At 34.5% G+C, this 25,576-nt stretch overlaps 1 protein-coding gene across 1 annotated transcript; it reads right to left on the bottom strand.

The window, feature by feature from the left end:
• Positions 1 to 2,908: 2,908 nt before the first annotated feature.
• On the bottom strand, positions 2,909 to 4,528 carry LOC109177133. Its single transcript, XM_019326434.1, has one exon. It carries the CDS (start codon positions 4,526 to 4,528, stop codon positions 2,909 to 2,911), a length of 1,620 nt encoding a protein of 539 aa, XP_019181979.1.
• Positions 4,529 to 25,576: the final 21,048 nt, after the last annotated feature.

Genomic DNA, 25,576 nt, shown 5'->3' with positions numbered 1-25,576 from the left:
GCTTAATGGCGACAGGCAGAACATTGAACCTTGGGATCCCTGTGCTTGCGAGCATCTACACTGGATTGAACGTGATATCCCAATCTAATACCCCGGGGCTAGCCAATAGTCGTTTCCCCATTCACTATGTGTATGGATGGTTGTCGCTTTATTTCGACACTCATTTCGCAAAAGACCACACGTCAGCTTCTCCGTTGATGATCGCTTACTCGGGGGAAGGTGGTGCGAGATATTACGGACCAGTGGAGGCTTGTCGCAAGATTTTCAAAGCTGACAGTGTCAACTGGCTTTGTACGACACGCCACTTAACTAAGGATCTTCACTTCCTTGATGACGGGAATGCCCACGACACCGATGACGATTACTTCATGTGTCTCCGTTCTAACTACCTCGTATTACGATGGACAGATGCATGTCTCGCCGAGCCTTACACTCCCCATCGGTTTAGCCGACAATTTGGGTACTATCAGGACGGCAGTTCTGGCATATTGGGCAATGACGAACGTGAATTCACACTTTCGGAGGGTTTCCAACGTTGGCGCCACTTTACACTTAGGGGCTCAGGGTCGCGAGTGACATTCCCCGCGACTCGAGTCACTGTCACTATGAAGAAGTACTTCTCGCGGAGTTACAAGGATTGGTGGGCCCAAGTCCATGGGGACTACCTTGAGCGCAGCATTAATGATTTAGTTCCTGAGTATCCAGCCGATATGCGGCATGAAGCCGGTACCTCCCAGAAAGGCAAACGTCCAGTCCAAGAAAGTAAACCGTCACCCAAGAAGAGAAAGGAAAACATTATTCCACAAAAGGAAGTTGATGTGATACGACAGGACTCGGATGATGAAGATAGCCGCGACCACCACTGGAAACGGCGACGAGACAGACGTTCGCCTTCCCCAGTGGAGGTAAACCACTGTTCTCGCTTATCCCAATTATTATTGATAGCGTTTAGTTTACCCCCCTTTTACTTCTTGACAGGAAAATGTGGCGATACCCGCTAGGGGAGGAGCTGAGTCATCGAATCAAGGGGGGGCTGCAAGCAATCTTGGAGAAAGCGGACACTCAAACAATGCCTCAGCCTCGAACACGCACCAGTCAGGGAATTCCTTCAACGAGCCACGCGTAACTCAGCAAGATAGACCTGAGGTCTCTGTCTTTGATAGAAAAGACCTCGTGCTGGAAGAATTTAAGGTAGTCGTCATAAATGTCTGGAACAAGCTTCGTAAAAAGTTGGACGAAACCTCGGTAGAGCACGTTTCATCCTTGCAAGAGAACTTTACGGATGCTTTTGCAAACCTCCGGAAGTTAGACCTTGACATCTCCCCTTTGGAAACACGGGTTGAAGAGATTTTCACAAAAGCTCAAGCCTTTGATAACCTAAGGTCCACGATTTCTGACAAAACATCAAGCGAGTCCCAGTCTTTATCTTCGGCGAAGGATGAGCTCAAGAATGCAGAAGACGAGTTTAAGAGACTCAAGAAAGATCTATTGGGCCAACATAAGTTGCTTAAGACTGCAAAAGATCGGGAAGAGGAACTGGAGAAAGAACTGAAGTTAGTTCGCGCCACGGTGGAGGAATGCGACACTGTGGTTGCCAAAACGACGGACGACCTGGGCAACGCCAAGACTGCCATTTTGGAGGCTAAGGCTGAGGTCACTCGTATTAAGGAACTAAATGTACTGACGCCAGAGGATGAAGCGAGACTAAAGGAGGCAAAGAGAGGCTTAGAAGCCTGCAAAGACGATATGCTTAGCTTTAGGCTTTTTTGTTGACTGATGCTCTTTGTCCTTTAGTTTCTCTTTTTGATTGCAAGAACTTTTGTCATTTCGTTCTAACTTTTGATAACTAAAAGTTTCTCATTTGTCCGCTGGTCTTCTAGCAATAACATCTTTACTTTGATTTATTGGATGATTGTCTTGATACAATATTCTTGCAACATGAGTTGGATTTGTTTTGTTATGACTGAACTTAGATAATTTGATTTCTAAGCTGCCTACGTACTCCTATGAAGGAGATCAAGTCAAACGTAGTTCAACTGATTTTGTTTTTATAAAGTAGAGCCGTTCACAGTTTAGACTCATGCGGGCCAGGAGCGTCTATGATTTGGGCCCACCCATAGACAAAGCGAGATGCATTAGCAGTTTAACCACGTGCTGCATTTTTGGTGGATGAGTCATTCATCATATCTTCATGACTTGTGTTGACACCCCAAGTTTAAGGGTGGTAAAGCTTTAGGAACCTTCCATTAATTGGACCAATCTTCAAGCCATCTTCACTAATCAGCTTATAAGCCCCGCCGGTGTAAACTTCTAAAATCACGTAGGGACCATCCCACCTTGAAGTGAACTTGTGGCCGGTTTTTCTCGTGACAATGATGGGCCTGCGAACAGCTACGACTTTGTCCCCAATTTGAAAGGAACGGGTCCTAACCCTTTTGTTAAAAGCTCTGGACATGCGAGCTTGATAGCACTCCAAGCTTTGTTGCGCTTGCAGACGTTTTTCATCCAAGGTTTCCAACTCAACCAAGCGTAACTTAGCATTTTCTTCATCAGTAAGGCCCTCTTGTATACCCAACCTTAAAGAAGGTATTTGGCGCTCTAGAGGCAAGACCGCTTCCACACCATACACTAAAGAATATGGGGTGCTTTGAGTAGGTGTGCGGTACGTGGTTCTATACGCCCACAAAGCTTCTTCCATTCTGTCATGCCAGTCTCTTTTTGATTTTGAGACCACTTTCTTCAGCAAATTGCATAGGGTCTTATTAAAAGCTTCAGCAAGCCCATTCGCAGCTGCATAGTAAGCTGATGAGTTTCGCTGCTTAAAGTCAAAAAGCTTACAGGCCTTGTTCATCAACTTGTTGTCAAAGGGCTTCCCGTTATCTGTTAAGATATATCGCGGGATACCAAATCAATAGACGATGTGGACACGGAGAAAGTCTGCAACATTTTCTTTCTTCACCTCCTTTAATGCGACGGCCTCTGCCCATTTTGAAAAGTAGTCAGTGGCAGCTAGTATGTATGCATGCCCTGCAGATGACTTAGGCGTAATTGGGCCAACCACATCAAGTCCCCAAGCATCAAATGGCCCAGATGCAACTGTTGGGTGTAGAGGTTCTGGTGGCTGATGAATAAAGTTTGCATGATATTGACAAGCTTGGCACCTTCGAGCATAGTCTATGCAATCCTTTACCATTGTAGGCCAATAATATCCCATTCGCTTAATGTGGAAGTGCAACTTGGGACCGGATTGATGTGCACCGCAAACCCCAGAATGAGCTTCTTGCATAGCTTGTAAAGCTTCCTCTTCCCCTAGACATCGGAGAAATATTCCATCAAAGGAACGACGATACAATGTCTCTTTATAGTAGATGAAGCGAGGAGTTCGACGCTTTATATCCACCCGTTTACGGGGATCTTCAGGTAACTTTCCATCAGTGAGGTAGTCAATTAACGGTTGCCTCCAGTCGTCTTTGCCTATATCATAAACTGAGGCAGTAGGGAGTTCAACAGTTTCATCAACTGAGCCGTCTTCACTGAAGATTGGTGGAACTACCCACTTTTGGCATACTCGCACTCGGGCTGCAGGATGAGCAATAGTCGAAGCCAATGCGGCTAAAGCGTCAGCCTGCTTGTTTTCTTTCCTTGGTATATGTTCAATTGTGACATCCCCTAACCATTGCATTAGTATCTTTGCATAGTTGTTATATGGGACTAACTCCGCCTTTTTCACTTCATATAGACCCAACACTTGGTTTATGATCAACTTTGAATCTCCATAAATGTTAATTCTCAGTTGCTTCATGTCAGCCGCTATCTCGAGCCCAAGTATCAATGCTTGATACTCAGCAACGTTGTTTGAACATTGCTCGGTCAAAGTGAATGAATATGGCAACACCTCGCCTTCCGGAGTGACGAAGACAACTCCAGCACCTGCCCCTTCTCTATGCGAAGCTCCATCAAAGTACATCTTCCATGGGGGTAGGATTTCAATGACAAGCACATCTTCATCAGGCAAATCGTCAGACAACTCCCATTCAGCAGGTATCGGGTGGTCTGCTAGGAAATCGGCCAAGGCTTGCCCCTTGACAGACTTTTGCAGCACATATACAATTTCAAACTGTTGAAACAATAAGTACCACCTTGCGAGACGGTCGGAGAGAACGACCTTCGCCATAACATATTTCACCGGGTTCGCTTTGGAAACAAGCCGGATGGTATGAGCCTCGAAGTAGTGCTTAAGTTTTTTGATGGCGAACACAAGTGCCAAACATAGCTTTTCAATTGGGGAGTACTTTAACTCGTTCGGGGTCATCATTCTACTAAGATAGTAGAGAGCATTCTCTTTCCCCTTGTCGTTTTCCTGAGCAAGCAAGGCGCCCACAGAACTGTCTTGGGCGGAGATATAGAGGATTAGTGGGCGACCGTGAACAGGAGCGGTTAGCACAGGCGGCTTCATCAAGTATGACTTGATACTCTCAAATGTGTTCTTGCATGCCTCGTCCCATATGAACGGGATGCCCTTTTTCATCAACCGACTAAAAGGTTGACATCTTCCCGCTAGGTTTGATATGAACCTTCGGATGTAAGCCAACTTCCCTTGTAAGCTTTTAAGCTCATGAAGGTTTCTCGGCTCAGGCATCTTCATTATGGCATCGATTTTTGCTTGCTCGATCTCGATGCCCCTGTGTCGAACAGTAAACCCGAGGAACTTTCCAGCAGCAACCCCAAAAGCACATTTCAGGGGATTCATTTTGAGTTGAAACTTCCGTAGGCGGTCGAAGACTTGCCTTAAATGCACCAAGTGATTTGTGCACCATTTTGACTTCACAACTAGGTCGTCTACATAGCATTCGACCATTTTGTGCAGCATATCATCAAATATTGTCTGCATAGCCCGTTGGTATGTAGCACCTGCATTTTTCAAACCAAAGGGCATTACTTTGTAACAGTAAATGCCTTTCGGCGTTCGGAATACAGTTAAGTCTTCATCTTCCGGCGCCATGCGGATTTGATTGTAATCGGAGGAGCCATCCATGAATGACAGGATCTCACGCCCAGTCACGGCATCTATCATTAACTCCGTGATAGGAAGCGGGAAGTCATCTTTCGGGCATGCCACATTGAGGTCCCGAAAATCTACGCAGACGCGGATCTGGCCGTTCTTCTTGCGCACGGGCACAATACTGGATATCCAGGTTGGATATTTAACTTCACGAATGAAGCCAGCCTCAATAAGCTTATTAACTTCTGTTTCAATCGAGGGAATGAGCTCGGGGCGGAAGCGTCGTTGAGCTTGCTTAACCGGGCGACACCCCTTCTTCACTGCTAAGCGGTGCACAGCTACCTTTGGGTCTAACCCTGGCATCTCCTTGTATGTCCATGCAAAGACATCAATATATTCTTTCAGCAATGTGACATAGATTTCCTCATCTTCATCAGATAGGAGTGCGCTAATGAAGATAGGACGAGGATTTTCAGGAGTTCCCAGATCAACTTATTTTAATTCATCCACTGCGGCCCGTACCCCTTCTTCTAACTCATGGGGTGCCTCTTCTGCATCTTCCCCCTCAATCGGGGTTTCATCACACAAAGTGATATAGAACGACGATGCCACCTCTCCCTGAGTGGTTGGTGGTACGTCATCACTTGAGCCTACGCTTTCCTCATTCTCTTCTTTATGTACACGAGTGTGTACAATGGTCTTCGGTTGGACTTTCAACACTTCACCACATGAAACATGAATATATGTTTCTCGTCTCATCCGGGAAGGAATCATGCTTCTGAGCCTTTTGGGAGGTTCCACTTCAGCAGGAACATTGGCACTGTCTCTAATAACTTGGACAGCTCCAAGTCGATCATGCATCGACTTTCTCTTTAGGGCTTTAGGACTTAACCCCAGTCTATCGAAGACGGAGCGTCGAGAGTCCGCCTTACCGATTCGGTCGAAGACTGACTTCTTTTTGTCTTGCCCATTATCATTGGTAGGAGTGAGGTTTGGGTCATACTCGCTTCCCTCCGCAGAGATACAGTTACTTGTTGCCCTGTTTATAAGAATTCGCACTGGTTTAGGGGGGACATAGCCCAACCCTTTTCGCGTTTGAGATTCTTGGTGATTTGCATTGCCTTTACCACAGGCTTCTGGGATAAGCTTTCCCAACTTCTGTGGCTCGTTGGGGTTATAACCAGCTTTGGCTAGAAGCTTATAAGCGTTAGGGTCGAAACCCTCAGTACGTTTGGCGGGGAATATTTGACCCACTTTATCACCACCTTTCTCTTCGGATGATTTTGCTGCATTTGCTTTGAGTGTATCAATCCTTGCAAGCGTGAAGATGAGTTTTGTGTTGTGTTGATCTCCCTCTACAACTTGTTTTCCCTTTGACTTTGATTGGGAAGGTGGATCATCATTGCTTTCCTCAATATCTTCAACAATAACTTGCCTTTTAATGTTGAACTTTGCATCTGCAAAGTAAGACTCAGCCTCTGTGAAAGGGCTTTCGTCGGCGACAACCTTTTCAACTACGCCGTTCCTTTCAAACATAAGGCATTGATGCCAAGACGAGGGTACCACTCCATTTTCATGTATCCACGGCCTTCCAAGTAACAAGTTATAAGATGTCCTTGCATCTATGACATGGCAGAGGACACCTGAACTCAGGCTTCCAATTCTTAAGTCAAGTCTGATGATGCCAATTGCTCTTTGCCCTCCCTGGTTGAAGCCTTGTATCATTAGATGACTTTGGGCAAGCTCATCTGTAGATATACCAAGGTCCTTCACAGCTCGGAGGGATAGGATGTTGACAGCTGAGCCTTGATCAACCATAATTCTTTTGAGTTTTTGCCCACGGGTGTAGCCTTCAACAAATAATGAGCGATTGTGTGGCGTGCCTCCAAGTAACAAGTCTTCATCCTTGAAGGTAATTTCCGTGGAGTAGGAAGTAGCCTTATGCATTAACACTTCCTCATCCTCGATGTGTTTAGGAGATGAACATTCACCTCCATCTTCTGGCTTGTCATTTGTATTTAGGCAGGAGCTAGAAGTGCCTGCCCCTTGAAGATCAAATCCCTTTGGCATATATTGAGCCAAAGGAACTGGTGCACGTGGCTGTTTGACATGGCCCTTCATCTTTGATTTGCGGGCATGAGTATTTTTTGAGGTTTTCTCAAACCAACTTTTCACTATGTGCTTTTGATGCTTCACAGGCTCAACTTTCTTCTTTCTATGAGTGACAATCACCCATTTTCCTTCGAATGTGTTATCGTTCCGCCGTGGTTCTGAACTTTGACCGACGGCCTGCTTAACAATGAAGGGGAGTGGACGCTTCCGTTGTTTCCCATCTTCCTTTTCAGTTCACAGCGGAGCGAACCGTCCGGGTGTGATCGAGATTTGATTCGAGCTCGCGTTAGCATCAGCGAGCTCAATTTTCCCATCCCTGGCCAGTGCCATTACTTTATCTTTGAAGATAAAACACTTCTCAATCGGATGACCAAGAAGACGATGGTACTTGCAATAGTGTGGATCATCCACCCTTGAAGCTTCCTCAAGACGTTTCATTTCAGGCAACTCAATGAGCCTAAGTTTGAGTAGCTCATCAAACATGGGAGATACATCGGAATCCATGAAAGGATAAGTCTTCTCCTGCCTTTCTTCAATTGTCGGCCTTCTACCACCCCTTGACGGGCCAGAAAATGATCTTGACCTAGGCCTTTCAGTTGCCTTAGTGAAGACTGTCATATGAGTAGCCTTCACATTCATCACTTCTTTCTTTTCCTACTTTGGAAAGGGTTTGTTCCACTTTTTAACTTCTTGTTTTCCAGGTGCATTAGAGGAGCTAGGCAAGTTCAATATGTTGTGTCCTCCGCTGGCTTCGATGCTCAATTCCATGTCGTGAGCACGACTGGATAACTTCTGAAAGGACTTTGGCTTAATCCCTTGTAGGATATAGGAGAGTTCAAAGTCCATGCCTTGGATGCACATCTCAATTGCAGAACTTTGGGATATTCTTTCTTTGCAATTCAGGCATAGTTCCCTCCACCTTTCGATGTAGGTACCGGCGCGTTCACCCTTCCATTGGCGAGTAGTGGTAAGTTCCAAGAAGCTGACCGTTCTCCTTGTGCTATAGAAACGAGTTAAGAACTCACGTTCCATATCATGCTAGCTATCAATGTAGCCGGGCGCAAGGTCAGTGTACCAATCAAACGCAGTTCCATTTAATGAACGGACAAACTGCTTTACCAACAGATCGCCATAAGTCCCTGCATCATTGCATGTCTCCACAAAGTGGGCAATGTGCTGTCGGGGATTTCCCTTGCCATCGAATTGTTGGAACTTAGGAGGTTGATAGCCGTAGGGCATTTTCAACTCCTCAATTCTTTGTGTGTAGGGCTTAGCATAGGAATATGAAGGTTGGCCTTCATCCAACTTGCCTTTGATGGCCCCCATTATGTAGTCCTTCAACTGATGCACTGGTATCATGCCTTCGGTAACTAGAATAGTTTTCTCAGTTGCAGGTAAGTGGGAAGCAGTTTCTCCTACCACATGGCTAACATGAGGTGGTGGTGATTGCTGACCAACCTCTTCTTTCCCTTCAGGTTGCTTTCCTGGAGCACGGCTTCCTTGCTCCTCCATGATGCTTCCTACCCTATTATCGAGGGTGTTAAGCCGTTTTTCTTGATTTTGGAGAGTGACAGCCATTCCTTCCAGAGACTTAGCAATTCTAGCTAATTGCTCCTCCACCGACTCTGTGTTTGTCGCCATGGCCGGCATGACGTTGTAGACATGCGACCACTCAGGTGCAGCCTTCCATAATGGATGTGGCGAGTTACGGGGGAAGTGCTCCCGCTACTAGCGGTCCCTTGCATAGAAGTTGGACTACCACCATCGGTAGCTCCCTTGGGAGAGGGTGGACTTCCAGCAACAGCAATTGCCTTTGAGGCAGCAGGGGCCTTGTCGAGCCTTCGAACCACACGTCGTGCCATGGACTGAGGTTCAGGCACTTGGACCCCCAAATCCTTTGCGCGGTTCCTTGTCAGTGGACCTTGCGTTTTCTGGGTTGTACCAGGGCTAGCTGCAGGCGTAGACTTGGACTTGGTAGCTTGGGCATAGGTCCTCCTGAACATGGGATTGTTCGATGCCATTTGATGCGCAGGTAGAGGTATAGTAGTAGAGAGATGAGAGGCAGAGCTGTCCCACTGGGCGTGCCAAAATATGTAAACGCGAAAAACTTGAATTGTATATATTCAAAATTCAAAGTATCGGTTACAAGTAGTATGTATCAATCAAGAAGGGGTACAATCTCTGTATATGAGACGTCCTCTGATTCTCTACTAGAAGTATGCCTATTAGATGTGTGCCAAATTTGGAATATGCCAAATTGGAAGTGTGCCGAGTCCAGAGTATGCTGAACTTGAAGTAGTTCCTTGTTCCTTGTTTGAGGTATGCCGAGTTCAGAGTATGCTGAACTTGAAGTATGCTGAGTTCGGGAGTATGCCGAACTGGAAGTATGCCGAGTTCGGGAGTATGCCGAACTGGAAGTATGCCGAGCTGGAAGTAGTTCCTTGCTGAAGGGCCTCCGGAATTATGTAGCTTGTTCTTCAATGAAGGGCTAATGTGCAGCTTGATCTTCAAAGAAGGGCTTCCGGTGTTCAAATGGCGTATTCCTTAGCGCAATATACGCAGTATATATAACTGCGGGCATGTTACAGACAATATCCCGGCGAGATTTCGGTAGAGCTTCAGTATGCAGATTTTCAGAGCCCCATTCTTGAAAATGAAACCACTATTTATAGTGGTGAGAGTGAGGGAAAATCTCCAACCAACTCTTAATTCCTTATTTAATTTAATTATTTTAATTAAATTAAGGAATGTATTGGGACACCATTGCGTCCAGGATCATCATTTCATTAAAGTTCAAATAATACCAAATAACCCAATTTCCTCAAAATTATATATCCACATATAATTTTGGTGGGCCAAGACCAAGTCAAACCCGCTAATTAGGCAACCCAATTCATCCAAGCAGTCTGGTCCGACTCAATTAAATATTCCACCAACTTGGGCCGGATAATCCAACATTCAATTACATTTAATTAAGTAATCAAACCAATTAATTATTTAATGGGCCATTTAATTAACCCAATTAAATAAATATTAGTCCAATTAACTCAATTAAAGTAATTAATTTAGCAATCAATTACCCACCACGGTCCAACAATATTATTTAAATTTTCAATGCTTACAGGTTAGAAGTTCAAAAGGGGGAAAAAAAAGATGGAACACGCAAACTTGTTAATGAGGAAGAATACGAACATGATGAAGCTAAGAAGCATATGAGGATTATATAATTAATTTTAAATCATTTGTTTGATGAAAATATTGAATGTCCTTTAATTTGTTTTTATAGTGTAAAATAAGTACTACCAATCAAGTCTCAATTTATGGACATAAAAGGCAAGACTTTCCAAGTATTATAATAATCTATATACATACATACATACAATACATGCATACTACAATTCTAATAAGAGCCAATAATGTTAGGCCCTTAACTGGAATAAAAAAAAATGTCGGTACTACTTGTTTCTTAAAATGAATGGTTCATAGTATTTTGATTTTAGTATTTTTAATGATTTTCCTTATTTACCCTTTATTATATTATTTTCTTTCCTTAAATAACCTTAAATTCCGTTAGTATAAACTTTATTAACAGTGCTACCTAAAAGAGAATTAGAAACATTTGAACCAAAAATAGTATTTATTTAGACTATCGATTTTAGACTTAGTACTTAGATTAACGTTATTACAAAGTTGCAAACATTTATTTTTGTGACAGTTATATATAATCAATCTCTCATATATTATCTTGCATTTATATACTTTAAATTACTGATTTAAATAAATATATTCAACATTTATTTACCTATGCATGAACATCTTCTATATAATATTGCATTGATATACTTTGAAATACTTATTTAAAAATAAGTATTGGGCACTATCCTATTCACGCAAAGCGCGTAGAAAAACTAGTAAATGTAATAAGAGTCAATAAAGTTAGACCCTTAACGGGAATAAAAAAATGTTTGTGTAATTGTTTGTTAAAATTAATGGTTCATATTATTTTAACTAGTTAAAATTTTAATATACTATTTAATTATAATTCTTTTATTCCTTTCTATAATGATTTTTCATTTTTCTAATTTCTCCCTTAATTCACCGTATCATAATTATTTTTGTGCATCACACGGGTAAGATACTAGTTATTATATAAATTGTTTCAATCATTTATTAACATCTTAATTTTTATATAAAATGAATATATATCTTTCAAAAAATAAAACTGAATATATACTCAACAAATTTTATGCAAGAAAAGGATTTTCAAAAATAAAAAGAAGAAATGAAAACGAAATTTATAAAAAAATGTTAAGTCATCATCCACGTCAACATGCAACCTGCTAGATGGAGTGTTAATCTGCTATCAGGTAAAATTGTATACATTTGGGGTTTTGAGTGGCCTAATTATATATATATTTTTTTGTTTAGTGGCTAAATTGCACTTTCAAGTTTCTTTCAGTGGCTAATTTGAACCTTATTTAATACTAGTAATCACACGCGCAATGCGCGATTAAACCAATGCCCAATGTATATTTTTAAATTAGTGTTTCTTAATTCGTAAAAGTACTCATATAATAATGAGAGAGAAAAAAATGTTAAAATCTTTTATATATTTTAATAAAAAATAAAAGATAAAGAAATTGGAAATAACAAAAACAAATAAACCACTGACTAAAGTTGATTGTCTATCATGACCAACTTGGGAGAAAAGAGTTGGATAAAGAGTACTAATCTGACAAGATAGGAATTAAATTTTCTTAATGCGCTTTTGCTAATCCAGAGTTCGGGTATGATCACTGTAACAAGTCTCTCTATCCTTGTTTCAACTTTCAAATGAGCTATCAAGACCAGCAGGCCTTGCTAAACCCCCTGCACTAATGCAGCAATATCATCACCACCCAGCAGCTATGAATAAGGGTAATCATAATTTGCTGATGTTTGGGGGAAGTGAGGTCAGTGGGTCCTCATCATTTGATGGGAGTTGCAGCCAAATCAACTATGAGAGATCAAAAATTGCAGACCATGTCAAGCAAGAACCTACAGATTATCAACTCACTTGGGAAAATACAGTTTTCAAGGCGATCCTCATCATCATCATGAGATCATTTCTTCAACCAATGCTGGGTTCAAAGATGAAAACCAGATTCAAGGCAACTTAGCATTTCAAATAATTGAGGTTTCAGGAAATTTACGATATGGAACAAGATCAAAAGCTTAAGAAGGCATTACCTTTCTTTAAATTTGTTGTCTAGCATGTGAATTGAAAAGCTCCATGAACTCCTTCACTTCCAAGCCACCTAAATCCTGAACATTTCAGTATTCCTCTTACCGAACAGTAATTACCCATTTAGTTTAAAGTAAATCATCTATCAACCTTTTCCAAAGCATTGGATTTAACACATACGCCCCCGACTATCTGGATTTAATTTGAAGAGCTCATTCAAAGCTAAATTAGCCATTTTAACATCACATGTAGTCTGCAAAACTAAGCAAAGGTGCAAAACATAGAATTTGCCTTACATCAATTGTGCAGTGAATGCCATATCTTCTTTATACACTATTTTCTTAAATACATCCTCTATACAGCCATGGTTCATGTTCATTTAACCTATGGTCATTGAAGAAGAGCAAACCCCATTCAAGCCCAATCAAATTATGTGAACATAACAAATATGGAAGTAACTACAATTTAAGGTTGCAATTATCCTTATACACAGTAATTTGGATATGCAAAAAATTGTCATAAATGAGAATACAATTGTGAATTTTGATCTTTCTACATTAACAAAAAATAAATATAACAAATAGATGTAAAAATTAGGGAAAATTGTAAAAAATGCCCCTCTATAATATGCCAATTATCAATGTCACCCCTGAATTATGAGTGGTGTAAATGTTGCCCCTCAATTATCAAAACGGTGCACATATAGCCCCTCCCGTAATGGACATGTGGTTCTCTGTTAGTGTACGACACCGTTAAATCGGAGTAAATATGTAATTTAGTTGTTTTTTCCCTCCCTCGATTCGAAGTACCAACGATGGATAGCGGTGGGGAACCACAGGTCCATTACGGGAGGGGCTATATGTGCACCATTTTGATAATTGAAGGGCAACATTTACACCACTCATAATTCAGATGTGACATTGATAATTAGCATATTATATATAGAGGGGCATTTTTTACAATTTTCTCTAAAAATTATGCTTCTCCTTTACACCTTTACATAATCTATAATTAATCTGTACTCAAATAGCTCAAATTGCATACCAGATGCAATGCTTCTCCTTCACACCTCTACATTGTGTGTGCATGTAAATAAATTTAAAATTATCATAGCAGATATACAAAGTCAAATTAATTCACAAATTATGAAAGTAAAAGATCAAAAGACTTGGGAATTGAAGATGCAAAGCTGGTAGGTGAGAAGCTATGGAAGTTGATTGCTAACCGGATATGGAGGCGTGAAGGCTAAAGAATTGAATCTCAAATACGTAAATTCTTTAAAAATCCAATTGTGCTCCGTAAAAAACTTTATAAACCAGAATTTAACCGGTAATCATCTCGATCACCCAAAAACAGAGAAAAGAAAAGACAAAGTAAGTCGCATGTATCGTCGCTGGCCAGTATGAATATTAAGGAATCCTATCCAATTAGATGGTGATTGAGATGGTTTCAAGTTAGAGAGACCCATTAATTTTCAGAATCCAAATAACAACCAATCTATATATATATATATATATATATATATATATATATATATATATATATATATATATATATAAAAGTAAAATTCTCCTTCACAAATTTTCCCCCCAAAATGTAGGGGCATTTGTGTAATATCCAAATTTAATTAATTAAAGAAATTATATATAAGATTTTAAGGGATATTCCAGATTAAGTAAATTAAAGAAATTATATATAAGATTAAGGGATATTCCATGTGCAGATTAAGTAATAATATATATTAGGTTAGAAATTATATACAAGATTAAGAGATATCAAGTATTAAGTAATAATATATATTAGGTGTGTGAATAATATATATTAGGTAATTGGTAAAGTAAAGTATTAAGAAATTTATGTGTATACATACATTTATACAGTAAATTCTGTGCAGTAAATTAGGTTAATATAATCATAATTCTCATATTTTCTACCTATAAATACAATGGATTGGTGAGTTTGGAAATCATAATTTTTCCCTTTGCACTGTTTCCATCTTCTTTCTGTTCTCTATGTGGAATCATATCTTAGTGTTGCACTCATAAAAACGTAAGTATTTTTTTTATACAGTTTTCAAGATTATTATTATTATTATTATTATTATTATTATTATTATTATTATTATTATTATTATTATTATTATTATTATTATTATTATTATTTTGCAATTGTAGCTTGAAGTGTTTTCAGTGCCGAAGGATCCAACGGATTGGGCATTGATGGAGACCCTGGTAACATTGACTACAAAGCTGATTTCTTAATTTTCCGACAGAAAGGACGGACCGGCGTTTTCCTTATCATAAATTAAACTCTTCTTCTCCTCACAGGCGACAAAGCGCTTTGCCGAACCGGAAATTGATTTTTTTCATATGATGAGTTTGAATTTACTTGTGTTCATCTATCTCTAACTCTTGGGTTTGTTCGGTATTGCACATGTAGGTCCAAACATACATTAAAGATATTATTTAGTATCCCATGTGTAATTAATGTATAAGAAATGTTGTAGAATATAATGGTACTCTCATATATCATAATACATACTCCAGTTTGAAGTAGTATCCCGATTTCCTACAAATAAAAATCGATGATTAGAAAAATGAAGGTGATAGTATTCAAAAAAAAAAAAAATGAAGGTGAATATGGTTTTTATTATAGATGAAAAATAATAATACTAATAATAATAAGTAAAAAAGTTTAAAATAGAAAAATAAAAAAAATCCTTAATTCATGGAAAATGGAAAAGGAAATGAAATTCACTGATTAATTAGTACTAATAATAATCAGTAAAAAAAAAAGTTAGCACTAAAATAAGAAAATAAAAAAAGAATACGCAATTCACTGAAAATGGAAAAGTAAATAGAATTCATAGATTAATTAATAATAATAATAATAATAATAAGTAAAATAGGAAAATAAAAAAGGATCATTAATTCATTGAAAATGAAAAAGGAAAGGCAAGATTGTGCAAAAAAAAAAAAAAGTCATAATAACGATACCAGTAAAAAAGGAAAATCCTATAAAAAATACTAATTAATAATAATAAGGATATGAAATTAAATTAATAATAATAATAATAATATTATTATTATTATTATTATTATTATTATTAATGAAAATAAAATCCTCCTATGTAGTTTCCATTTTGAAGTAGTTTCCTGATTTCCTACAAATTAAAATGGATGATTAGGAAAATGAAGATGATAGTATTAAAAAAAAAATGAAGGTGAATATGGATTTGATTATAGATGAAAATAATATGTGATTATGCTGAGGCATGAAAATAATTATTTTTTTGTAATTAAGTAATTTTTATTTTAGCATATCTTACTATTTACTATAAAGTCTATATACTGTAACATGTTTTTCTATTTTATGTAAAAATCATATAATGTAATTGAATTTTTATTATTAAGATATGTATTTATATAATTTATATATTTTTTTTTGAAAATATTTATATAATTTATATAGTTTATCTATACTCTTATTAAAAACAAAATCCTCCTTCCTTACATTCTCGCCGAAAAAATAGAAAAGGCAAAAAGTTACTAATTAATAATACTATAATAATAATCAGTAAAAAAGTTAGCAATAAAATAGGAAAATAAAAAATATCCTCAATTCAAGGAAAATAGAAAAGAAAATGAAATTCATTGATTAATCTATCTATCTATTATCTATCTATCTATCTATCTATCTATCTATCTATATATAAAAGTAAAATCCTCCTAGCCAAATTTTCCCCCCAAAACTTAGGGACATTTATGTAATCTAATAATAATAATAATAATAATAATAATAATAATAATAATAATAATAATAATAATAATAATAATTTTATTACCTTTTTTATACCCAGTTTTATTATCAAATATATTAGGAATAATTATATTAGTAATATTTTATTAATTAAATAATTAGGGGAGAATAACCGGAAGAACAATGCAGTTATACAATATGTAGTAATTAAGGTGATTATTGTTTTCCTAAAAAAAAGGTAATTATTGTTAATTAAGCTAATTAGTGTGTAGTATTTTATTTATATATTACCTTTTTTATACCCAGTTTTATTATCAAATATATTAGGAATAATTATATTAGTAATATTTTATTACTTAAATAATTAGGGGAGAATAACCGGAAAAACAATGCAGTTATACAATATATATATATATATATATATATATATATATATATATATATATATATATATATATATATATATTTTATTTTATTTTTTTATTTATTTTTTTTTTTTGTAAAAAGAAGAGGGTAAAAACCCGGGGGTGCAGTGAGGACTAAGCACCTAGCAATGCAGTTATACAATATGTAGTAATTAAGGTGATTATTGTTAATTAAGCTAATTAGTGTGTAGTATTTTATTTATATATAAAAGCTATACTTATACATAATCTATAATCTATATCTATATTATTATATTATTATATTATTATTATATATATAAAAGTAAAATCCTCCTAACAAATTTTCCCCCCAAAATTTTTGTAGTAAAACTTATTTGGTAAGTAAATGTCAAATGGAAAATAAATAAATAAATAATAATAATAATAATAATAATAATAATAATAATAATAATAATAATAATAATAATGTTATTACTTTAAATAAATAAATTATTATACTTTCCCTTAAATAAATAAATTATTATACTTTCCTTTTGAATTAGTATTTTCTATCTATAAATACAAAGACTTTTTCAATCAAGGTATTTGCGTAATATCTAAATTTAATTAATTAAAAAAATTATATACAAGAATTGTTTGGGATGAATACTCACGTAAGAATAATATTTTAAACCAATGCAAAACAAATTAAGTATGGTAATAATATTTTGCATTATATACAAGAATTGTTTGGGATGAATTCTCACGTAAGAATGATATTTTAAACCAATGCAAAACAAATTAATTATGGTAATAATATTTTGCATTGGTATTTTAATATTCTTAAATTTTAAACCAATGCAAAACAAATTAATTATGGTAATAATATTTTGCATTATATACAAGAATTGTTTGGGATGAATACTCACGTATGATAATATTTTAAACCAATGCAAAACAAATTAATTATGGTAATAATATTTTGCATTGGTATTTTAATATTTTTAAATGTATGAATACTCACGTAAGAATAATAACATACAATCAAACCTAATAATTAATTATGGTAATAACATAACAATTTGCTATTTAAACCCTTCATTGTACTATACCCATATCCCAAAGTTGTAAGCTTCCAACGTGCAGTGTTTCTGCTTTTGTACTCTCTTATTTACAACGATTCCCAATTCTCAATGACGGTTGAATTTTACACCGAGATTGTTAGTACACAACTTCATCCTTGACTCCACCGGAATTCCATCAAGTTTAGAGTGCTCCGTGTCGTTCGTCTTCCAGAGACAAGAGGTAGTTCTGAAATCATAAACTCTATAGAGTGTGTAGTACATGATATAGAGGTTTTTTTTTTTTTTTTTTTTTTTTTTTTTTTTTACTATAATTTTAATCTTAATATTTTGTATTTTTAAAATTTTAGTTGATGCATATGATTTTTTTTTTTTCAATTTTAGGGGACATTCTCTGAAGAGGTGGTCTATTGCTTACTTACATTGTTTTGCTTACCAAAGAAGAGGAATCAAATAATGACGAGTCTGTTTAGAGATGAATAATGCGAAATATGTCAACAATTTAATCTATTAAAATCATGCTTTTGTTATGTTATTCGTTATTGTTATTTGTCACTTTTTAATCTATACTTCATATATCCTTAATTTATTCTTATTTTAATATATTCTTAGTTCTTAATTTACTCCTATTGTACACTATATTTTTATTTTGTGAATTAAGATCATCCTCTTACGATTTAATAATATAATCAAATTTAATTTATATTTATATAGTTTATTTAATAATTTAAGAATACAATTTTAGGAATATAGTTCTGGTTTTACCAATTTTAATTTATGTACCTCATAACTAATTGACTAATTTATTTCACTCATTTTATATACCTTATAACTAATTCACTAATTTTCCAATGCTTATATTAAAATAATTTACACAGAATTTTTTAACCAATTCGTTCATAAATGAGTCAAGTGAATACAAAAATATTTTAAATATGGTAATAAATATTCTAATTATAAATATGTAGTACCAGATAATTTTAAATGAGTAAATTGATTTACAAATGTTTTAATTATGGAATAATTAATTATGCAAATACAAATTGTAGAAGAATATGCCAGAATATAGACTAATTAATTATGGAACTATTTATTACTTTAGTAATATTACACGCAATTTTTTGACACATTTCATAAATATGTCAATAAAATTTTACACATTTTAAATTAGGTAATATATATTCTAATTATAAGTATGTAGTTTCGGATAATTTTAAATGAGTCAATTGAATAAAAAATATTTAGACTAGGGAATAATTAATTTTGGTAATACAAAATGTAGAAGAATATGCCAGAATATATAGTAATTAATTATGGAAATATTAATTAGTTTAGTAATATTACACGGAATGCTTTGACCCAAATTATAAATTTGCATAAAATATATTCTAAATTAGGTAATATATATTATAATTATACGTATGTAGTACTAGACAATTTTAAATGAGTCAATTGATTTAAAAATATTTAGACTATGGAATAATTAATTATGCTAATACAAATTGTAAAAGAATATGCGAGAATATACAGTAATTTTTGTTTATAATAGTTAAAAAAAAATAATTCAAAGATGTGAATCAATGATTTCAAAATGAAATTCATATACAGTTACAAATAAATATAGCATGATTAGATTTACTTTAATTAATTTTAATTTTCTTAATGAAATGACTTTTATTTTTAAGTTTTTTATTAGAGACTAAGGGAGTGGTTGAGTTGCTGGAAAATATTTTAAAAATAAAAATACTTACTAATACAAAATAATTTTAAAATATTTTTTAATCCCTAAACATGAGAAAAATTTATATTTTAAAAAAATACAATTTGATAAATATCATAAATTATTATTGCAAAATCATTTATTTTTACAACGAGAATAATTAAAGAAAAAAATAAACAATTCAAATATGTGAACCAATAATTTCAAAATGAAATTAATATACAATTACAAATAAATATAGCATGATTAGATTTACTTTAATTAGTTTAAATTTCCTTAGTGAAATGACTTTAATAAAAGTAAAATCCTCCTTTACAACAATAGAGTCGAAATTAATATGAATATTAATTAATTAGTAAAAAATAATAAATCTTAATTGGTAACAAAATTTTATATGAAATCTAACTATTATGAATGCTCTAAGATCCCAGCAGATTAAGCAGTAAATAAACAGTTCACCAGCCAATCAGCCATGAAGAAGTTAACAAGAGGAACAAGATGAAACATTGATTGGAGAACAAAGGTAACATCACAATGTATATTTTTTTTAAAATGCTTTTTTATCTGTATTTTCTTCATGCTTAGTTAAGATACAATTATATACAAATAATACGATGCTCAAGTACCAATTAAATCCAGACTAGAGATTAAATAAAAACACGGCTTTTATCGCACATTTTTACACCAACATAAGCTGAAAAATTAGAGATGAATATTGATATCACCTTAATGCAATAGAGTAATATAAAACAAGAAGTTTATGCAGTTTATACCGGGAACGAAAGGATTTATATTGTTAGGAAAAACACACATGGGGTATGAAACTTTTCAGATATGCGAAGATAGATTCACGCACCTAGAGTAATAAGACCTGAAAAACGAGTCGTTCAATACAAATTGCATATATCTATATTAATATGATGTTTTCATACAATAAATTAATATGTATATGATTGTACAATACATTGAATATTAATAATTGGCTGAAAATACGAAATGATCAATAATTGATTAAAATGGAAAAGAAAATGGTTAGATCATTGTATTTTAATTTTTCAAAATAATATTACACAGTATAATACATCAAATCATAATTATGTCATAAATCTTTCACAATTTAAACAATAGAAAAGAAATATTTCAATAACAATATTCTACATCTTTAAGTAAAGATAAATTAAAAATGAAAAGGAAATATTTCAATCATAATATTTTACATCATCAATAGTAAATGCATATTTTAAACAATAGTAAAGGTAAATTAAAAATGCAACGAAAATTTAAAATGAAACGGAAATATTTCAATAATAATATTTTACATCATTAATTAAAAATGGAATAAAAATTGGGGAAAAATATCATTGCGTCTGATATTCTTCTCCCAAAAGGTTGAATCCCCAACCCTAAGAGCCCCCCCCCCCCCCCCCCCCCCCCACACTCCGACCCACCCAACAGAGCATGTGGGAGGATGTAAATCACGGTGACTCAATGGTTCAGCAGACCGGGCCAAATGCCGGTGCGCACAAGGAACCCCCAACCCTAAGGGCCCCCCACACTCCGACCCAACAAAGCATGACGCACAAGGAACCCCCAACCCTAAGGGCCCCCCACACTCCGACCCAACAAAGCATGACTCAATGGTTCGTGCAGACAGGGCCAAATACCGGTGCGCACAAGGAACCCCCAACCCTAAGGGCCCCCCACACTCCAACCCAACAAAGCATGACTCAATGGTTCAGCAGACAGGGCCAAATGCCGGTACGCACAAGGAACCCCCAACCCTAAGGGCCCCCCACAATCCGACGCACAAGGAATTTGCCCACTTTGGACATAATTCCCACACTGCCGCCGCCGAGGTTCGAACCTTGGTCTCTTCTCCCAAATATTGCCCACTAAACCATTGAGCTTAGCCCGTGCGGGTTTGCGTCTGATATTCTAATTGGCTAATTGACTGAAGAAAAAAAAATTGTCTGAAAATGAATATGATATTACTAATTGACTGAAAATGTAAAAGGAAATGAATATTAATAGTTGACTGCAAATAAAAAATGATCCATAATTGACTAATTTGAAAAAATAAATGGTTAGATCATTGCATTTAATTAAAAATGGAACGGAAAAATTTAAATAATAATATTCTACATCATAAATAGTAAGTGCATATTTTAAATAATAGTAAAGGTAAATTAAAAATGGAATGAAAATATTTCAATATTGATATTATACATCATCAATTAAAAATGGAACGAAAATTATGTAAAAATATCACTGCATATGATATTCTAATTGACTAAAAAAAAGAATAATTGGTTGAAAATGAATCTGATATTACTAATTGACTTAAAATATAAAAGGATCGCTAATTGACTAATATTCTACAATTATATATTTTCACTCGAGTCACCCATCCTGGTGGACTGAAGGTGTTAGCTCTAGACGATGATGGACAAGACTGTGTTGCTACTACCAATGTCGTCTACAAAGAGGTTTCAATAATGTGTAAATACAATCATTGATATTATGGTTTTTTAAATGACAAAATTTCTATATATTTAGAAAAAAAACGGAAATAAATTATGCGTAATATATGAGAAAATCCAATTGAAATTCTATGTAATTTTATAAGGAAATAATAATTTATTAATTATTATTTACACCAATCTATATCTATACTATTAATAAAAGTAAACTCTTCAATTAAAATGTCTTTCGCCCTTTTGATACGAGATTGCCCTTCAAGTTCTAACGAAAACAATTCATGTTGATGCTCGCATATGCCATGACTATCAACAAAAGTCAGGGTCAAACACTAACTCACGTTGAGTTATTACTAAAAAAACCAGTCTTTAATCACGGTTAATTGTATGTGACTTTTTTCCGAGTCACTCATCCTGATGGTCTGATGGTTTTAACTCTAGACGGGGATGGATAAAATCCGTTACTATTACCAATGTCGTCTACAAAGAGATTGTTCAATAATGTATAATTCAAGCCATTGCTATTATGTTTTTTATATACAAAGATGACAAAGTTGTTATATATTTACATAGAAAATAAATCTTTCGTATAAATAATTTCTATAACTGAGTTGCTAGACAACGAGCTAATTAGCCCAATTAATACAAATTCTAAACTCTGATATATAAAATCTCTAAAGTTGCAGCACCGAATGCGTATATCTACACGTTAGCTATTAATTAGACAATTATTTACTCGAATTCAAGTATTGATAATATCAGAAAATATAATCGGTGCAACTCAATTATTCAATTATATTATATAATATTCGATGTTATAATTTATACAATTGCATATCGATCTAAATATTTTTAAAATATTATAACAAAGTCATTCTGTGCAACGCACGGGCACAAATACTAGTAAACACAAATACTAAATCTCAGAATATTAAATCGACTCAAATAGGTAAATTCTTTAAAAATCTAATTGTGTAACTCACACCCCCCCCCCCCCCCCCCCAAAAAAAAGGTAAATTCTCAAATAGATGTAAATTCTCAAATATCTGTAATTAATCTGTACTAAAATAGCTCAAATTGCATACTAGACGCAATGCTTCTCCGTCGGCTTTCCTTTCGGTAATCGGCAGAGACCAAATTCAGTTGTGTAACTCACACCACCTCCCCCCTAAAAAAAGGTAAATTCTCAAATAGATGTAAATTCTCAAATATCTGTAATTAATTTGTACTAAAATAGCTCAAATTGCATACCAAACGCAATGCTTCTCCGTCGGCTTTCCTTTCGGTAATTGGCAGAGACCAAATTCAGTTGTGCTTCTCCGCTTGTGCTTCTCGTTTCGAATTTCGCTTTAGCTGTGAGTTGCTGCCCTAATTTGTTTGTTGTGCTTCTTGGCTTTCTGCCGCTTGTGTTTGAAGAAGACCACATGTTAACTGCCATTCAATTTCACTTAAACTACAAATTTGCCACCGCCTCTTTTATTTAACAGAATCTGTTTAATTTAACATTCTTAGTTTGGTAAAAATAAGAAGAATAAGCCTATATTAGAATTTTAATTTGGCATTGTACAATTAGAAGAGCTCAAAGTACAATCTTTTAAAGCGTATGGTGTACCGACATTTTTTTTTATTCCCGTTAAGGGTCTAACAATATTCGCTCTTATTAAAATTGTAGATATGAGAGATTGATTATAATTGTCACTAAATAAAAATTTGCAACTTTATAATAACGCTAGTCTAAATACTTGTCTAAAAATAATAATCTAAATAAATACTACTAATAATACAAATTGTATTGCGCATGTATGTAAAAATAGAGTATGTAAAACATGTATCAAGAGAAGAGGGAGGAGTCTAGCAATTGAAGAGCTAGTTTTATTCAATATTTTAGCGAGAATAGAGTGTGTTTTAGAGAGGGAGAGGGGGAGGGGGGGGGGGGGGGGATGGTCCCCACAATGAAGGGTTAACGCCCTTTATATATGCACTTGACTCATTGACTTTGACCAAAGCTGTTTGACCCGACTCGACTACAAAACGAGAGCATGGACGTATAGGGAGGTCAAAATCAGGGTATATTCCTATCAATTACTTTTGGTTTAAATTTCTCTAAGTCTTATTAATTGTCTTTTGCGTAGCATTGTCATTAATTGTCTTCATCTTCAGTACTTATCCTTTATTTTTTTTCATTAGTAGTGTGTCAAATGCAATTGGGTTACTAGTGGTAGCATATAGAACATCGTCATGCAATGAGATTATGGTGTAGGATGCTTTAGATTTGTCTTGCTATTTACATGACTGTGATCTTAATTGTACTATATATAAACTTTATATGACTGAGATCTTAGTTGTACTATATATAAACTTTATATGACTCGGGTCTTAGTTGTACTATATATATAAACTCTTTATCTTGCAAGCCTGCTGATATTTGACAGTGGTTTTTTCATATATGTTTCATGTGTTATTAGATTATATTGTAGATTATCATGTGAAAGTATTGAACAAAATATTACTCCATCTGTCCCATTTTACCTGTCATGTTTACTATTCATTGGCCAAACAACCTCTTTCTTCATTGCTTATTTTCTTTAATAATTTTTAATTATTTTTTTTAAATTTAAATTTTTGTGTTTAATAGTACTTTTATTATAGTTTCTAAATATATAAATTTTATATACTAATACTAAACTTTATATTATGAAAAATTGAATTAAAAATAATTCCAGTCAAGCCTCGTTAACCGAACCAGACAAACAAAATGGGACGGAGGGAGTAATATTTATAATATTTGTATAAAATATCAAATGTCACCAGAATCACCTCTACCGAGGCTCAAACCCACCACATCCCACATAAGAAAGCAACTTAGTACTAGTGGACCACAAGGTCCTTGGTATATTTTGTATTATAACTTTGATATTTAATTACAAGATAATGTAAAAAGAAGACAATGAGCAATGTAGTGAATATAATTAAGTAATGAATTTGAAGGTAAGAAATCTTTAAATTGTCGAAAATAAAGATAATACAACTAATGGAATTATATTTCTTTTTATTTTTTATAATGAATCAATTTATTTTTTTGAATAAATGCATTATAGACATCTAGTTCTAAATTAATTAAATGCATATGTATTATTTTGGTCGTAGCTACTAATTTAGTTTTTAAATTAATAAGAATAATAAAGTGGTACTTACTTTTATCCACAACAATGAAGTCATGGATATTTTTATTTCCATTCGTTGTTAAGACATTATCTTGGGAGTTTGTCATTGACAATTGCTACAATTGATATCAATAGAAGATGATAATAAATGATTTGAAATATATGGATAAAATAGATATTGTTATAATATATAGTAAAAATTAACTTACAAATTTCTTTAGAAGTTTTCATGCATTGATAAAATTCTGAGAATGATGTGTAAACTTGTTCAATTGGAGCCAATGGGATGTAAATATTGTCAATTCTATTTAAAATGATCCTACAATTTTAGAGTCCATGTGTAGTTGTATTTTTGGTCAACAACTTTGTAGTTAGATCGTGCAAGTTTGACAATGATGTAAGAACAATTTTGTCCGATAACAAAATAATAGTACAATATTAGTAAAGTAATGCACAATTGTACTATTATAGAAATACATACAAAAAATATTAATACCATAATGACCTAAATCATTCGAATAATGCAATTAAAACCATAATTGAAATATGAAGTCTTGTTCTAAATAATCAAAAACAGATTAATTAAACGAAAAAAAAAAACTTAACCTTTTTTTTTTTAAATGCAAGAAAATGAATTTTAAGGTTCTTGATTTATAATCTTTAGTGCTAAA

This window comes from Ipomoea nil, unplaced genomic scaffold (genome assembly GCF_001879475.1).
Source record: "Ipomoea nil cultivar Tokyo-kokei standard unplaced genomic scaffold, Asagao_1.1 scaffold0800, whole genome shotgun sequence".
Lineage (NCBI taxonomy): Eukaryota > Viridiplantae > Streptophyta > Magnoliopsida > Solanales > Convolvulaceae > Ipomoea > Ipomoea nil.
The sequence above is the reverse complement of the archived record's forward strand: the minus strand, read 5'-3'. Positions and strand labels throughout refer to the sequence as shown.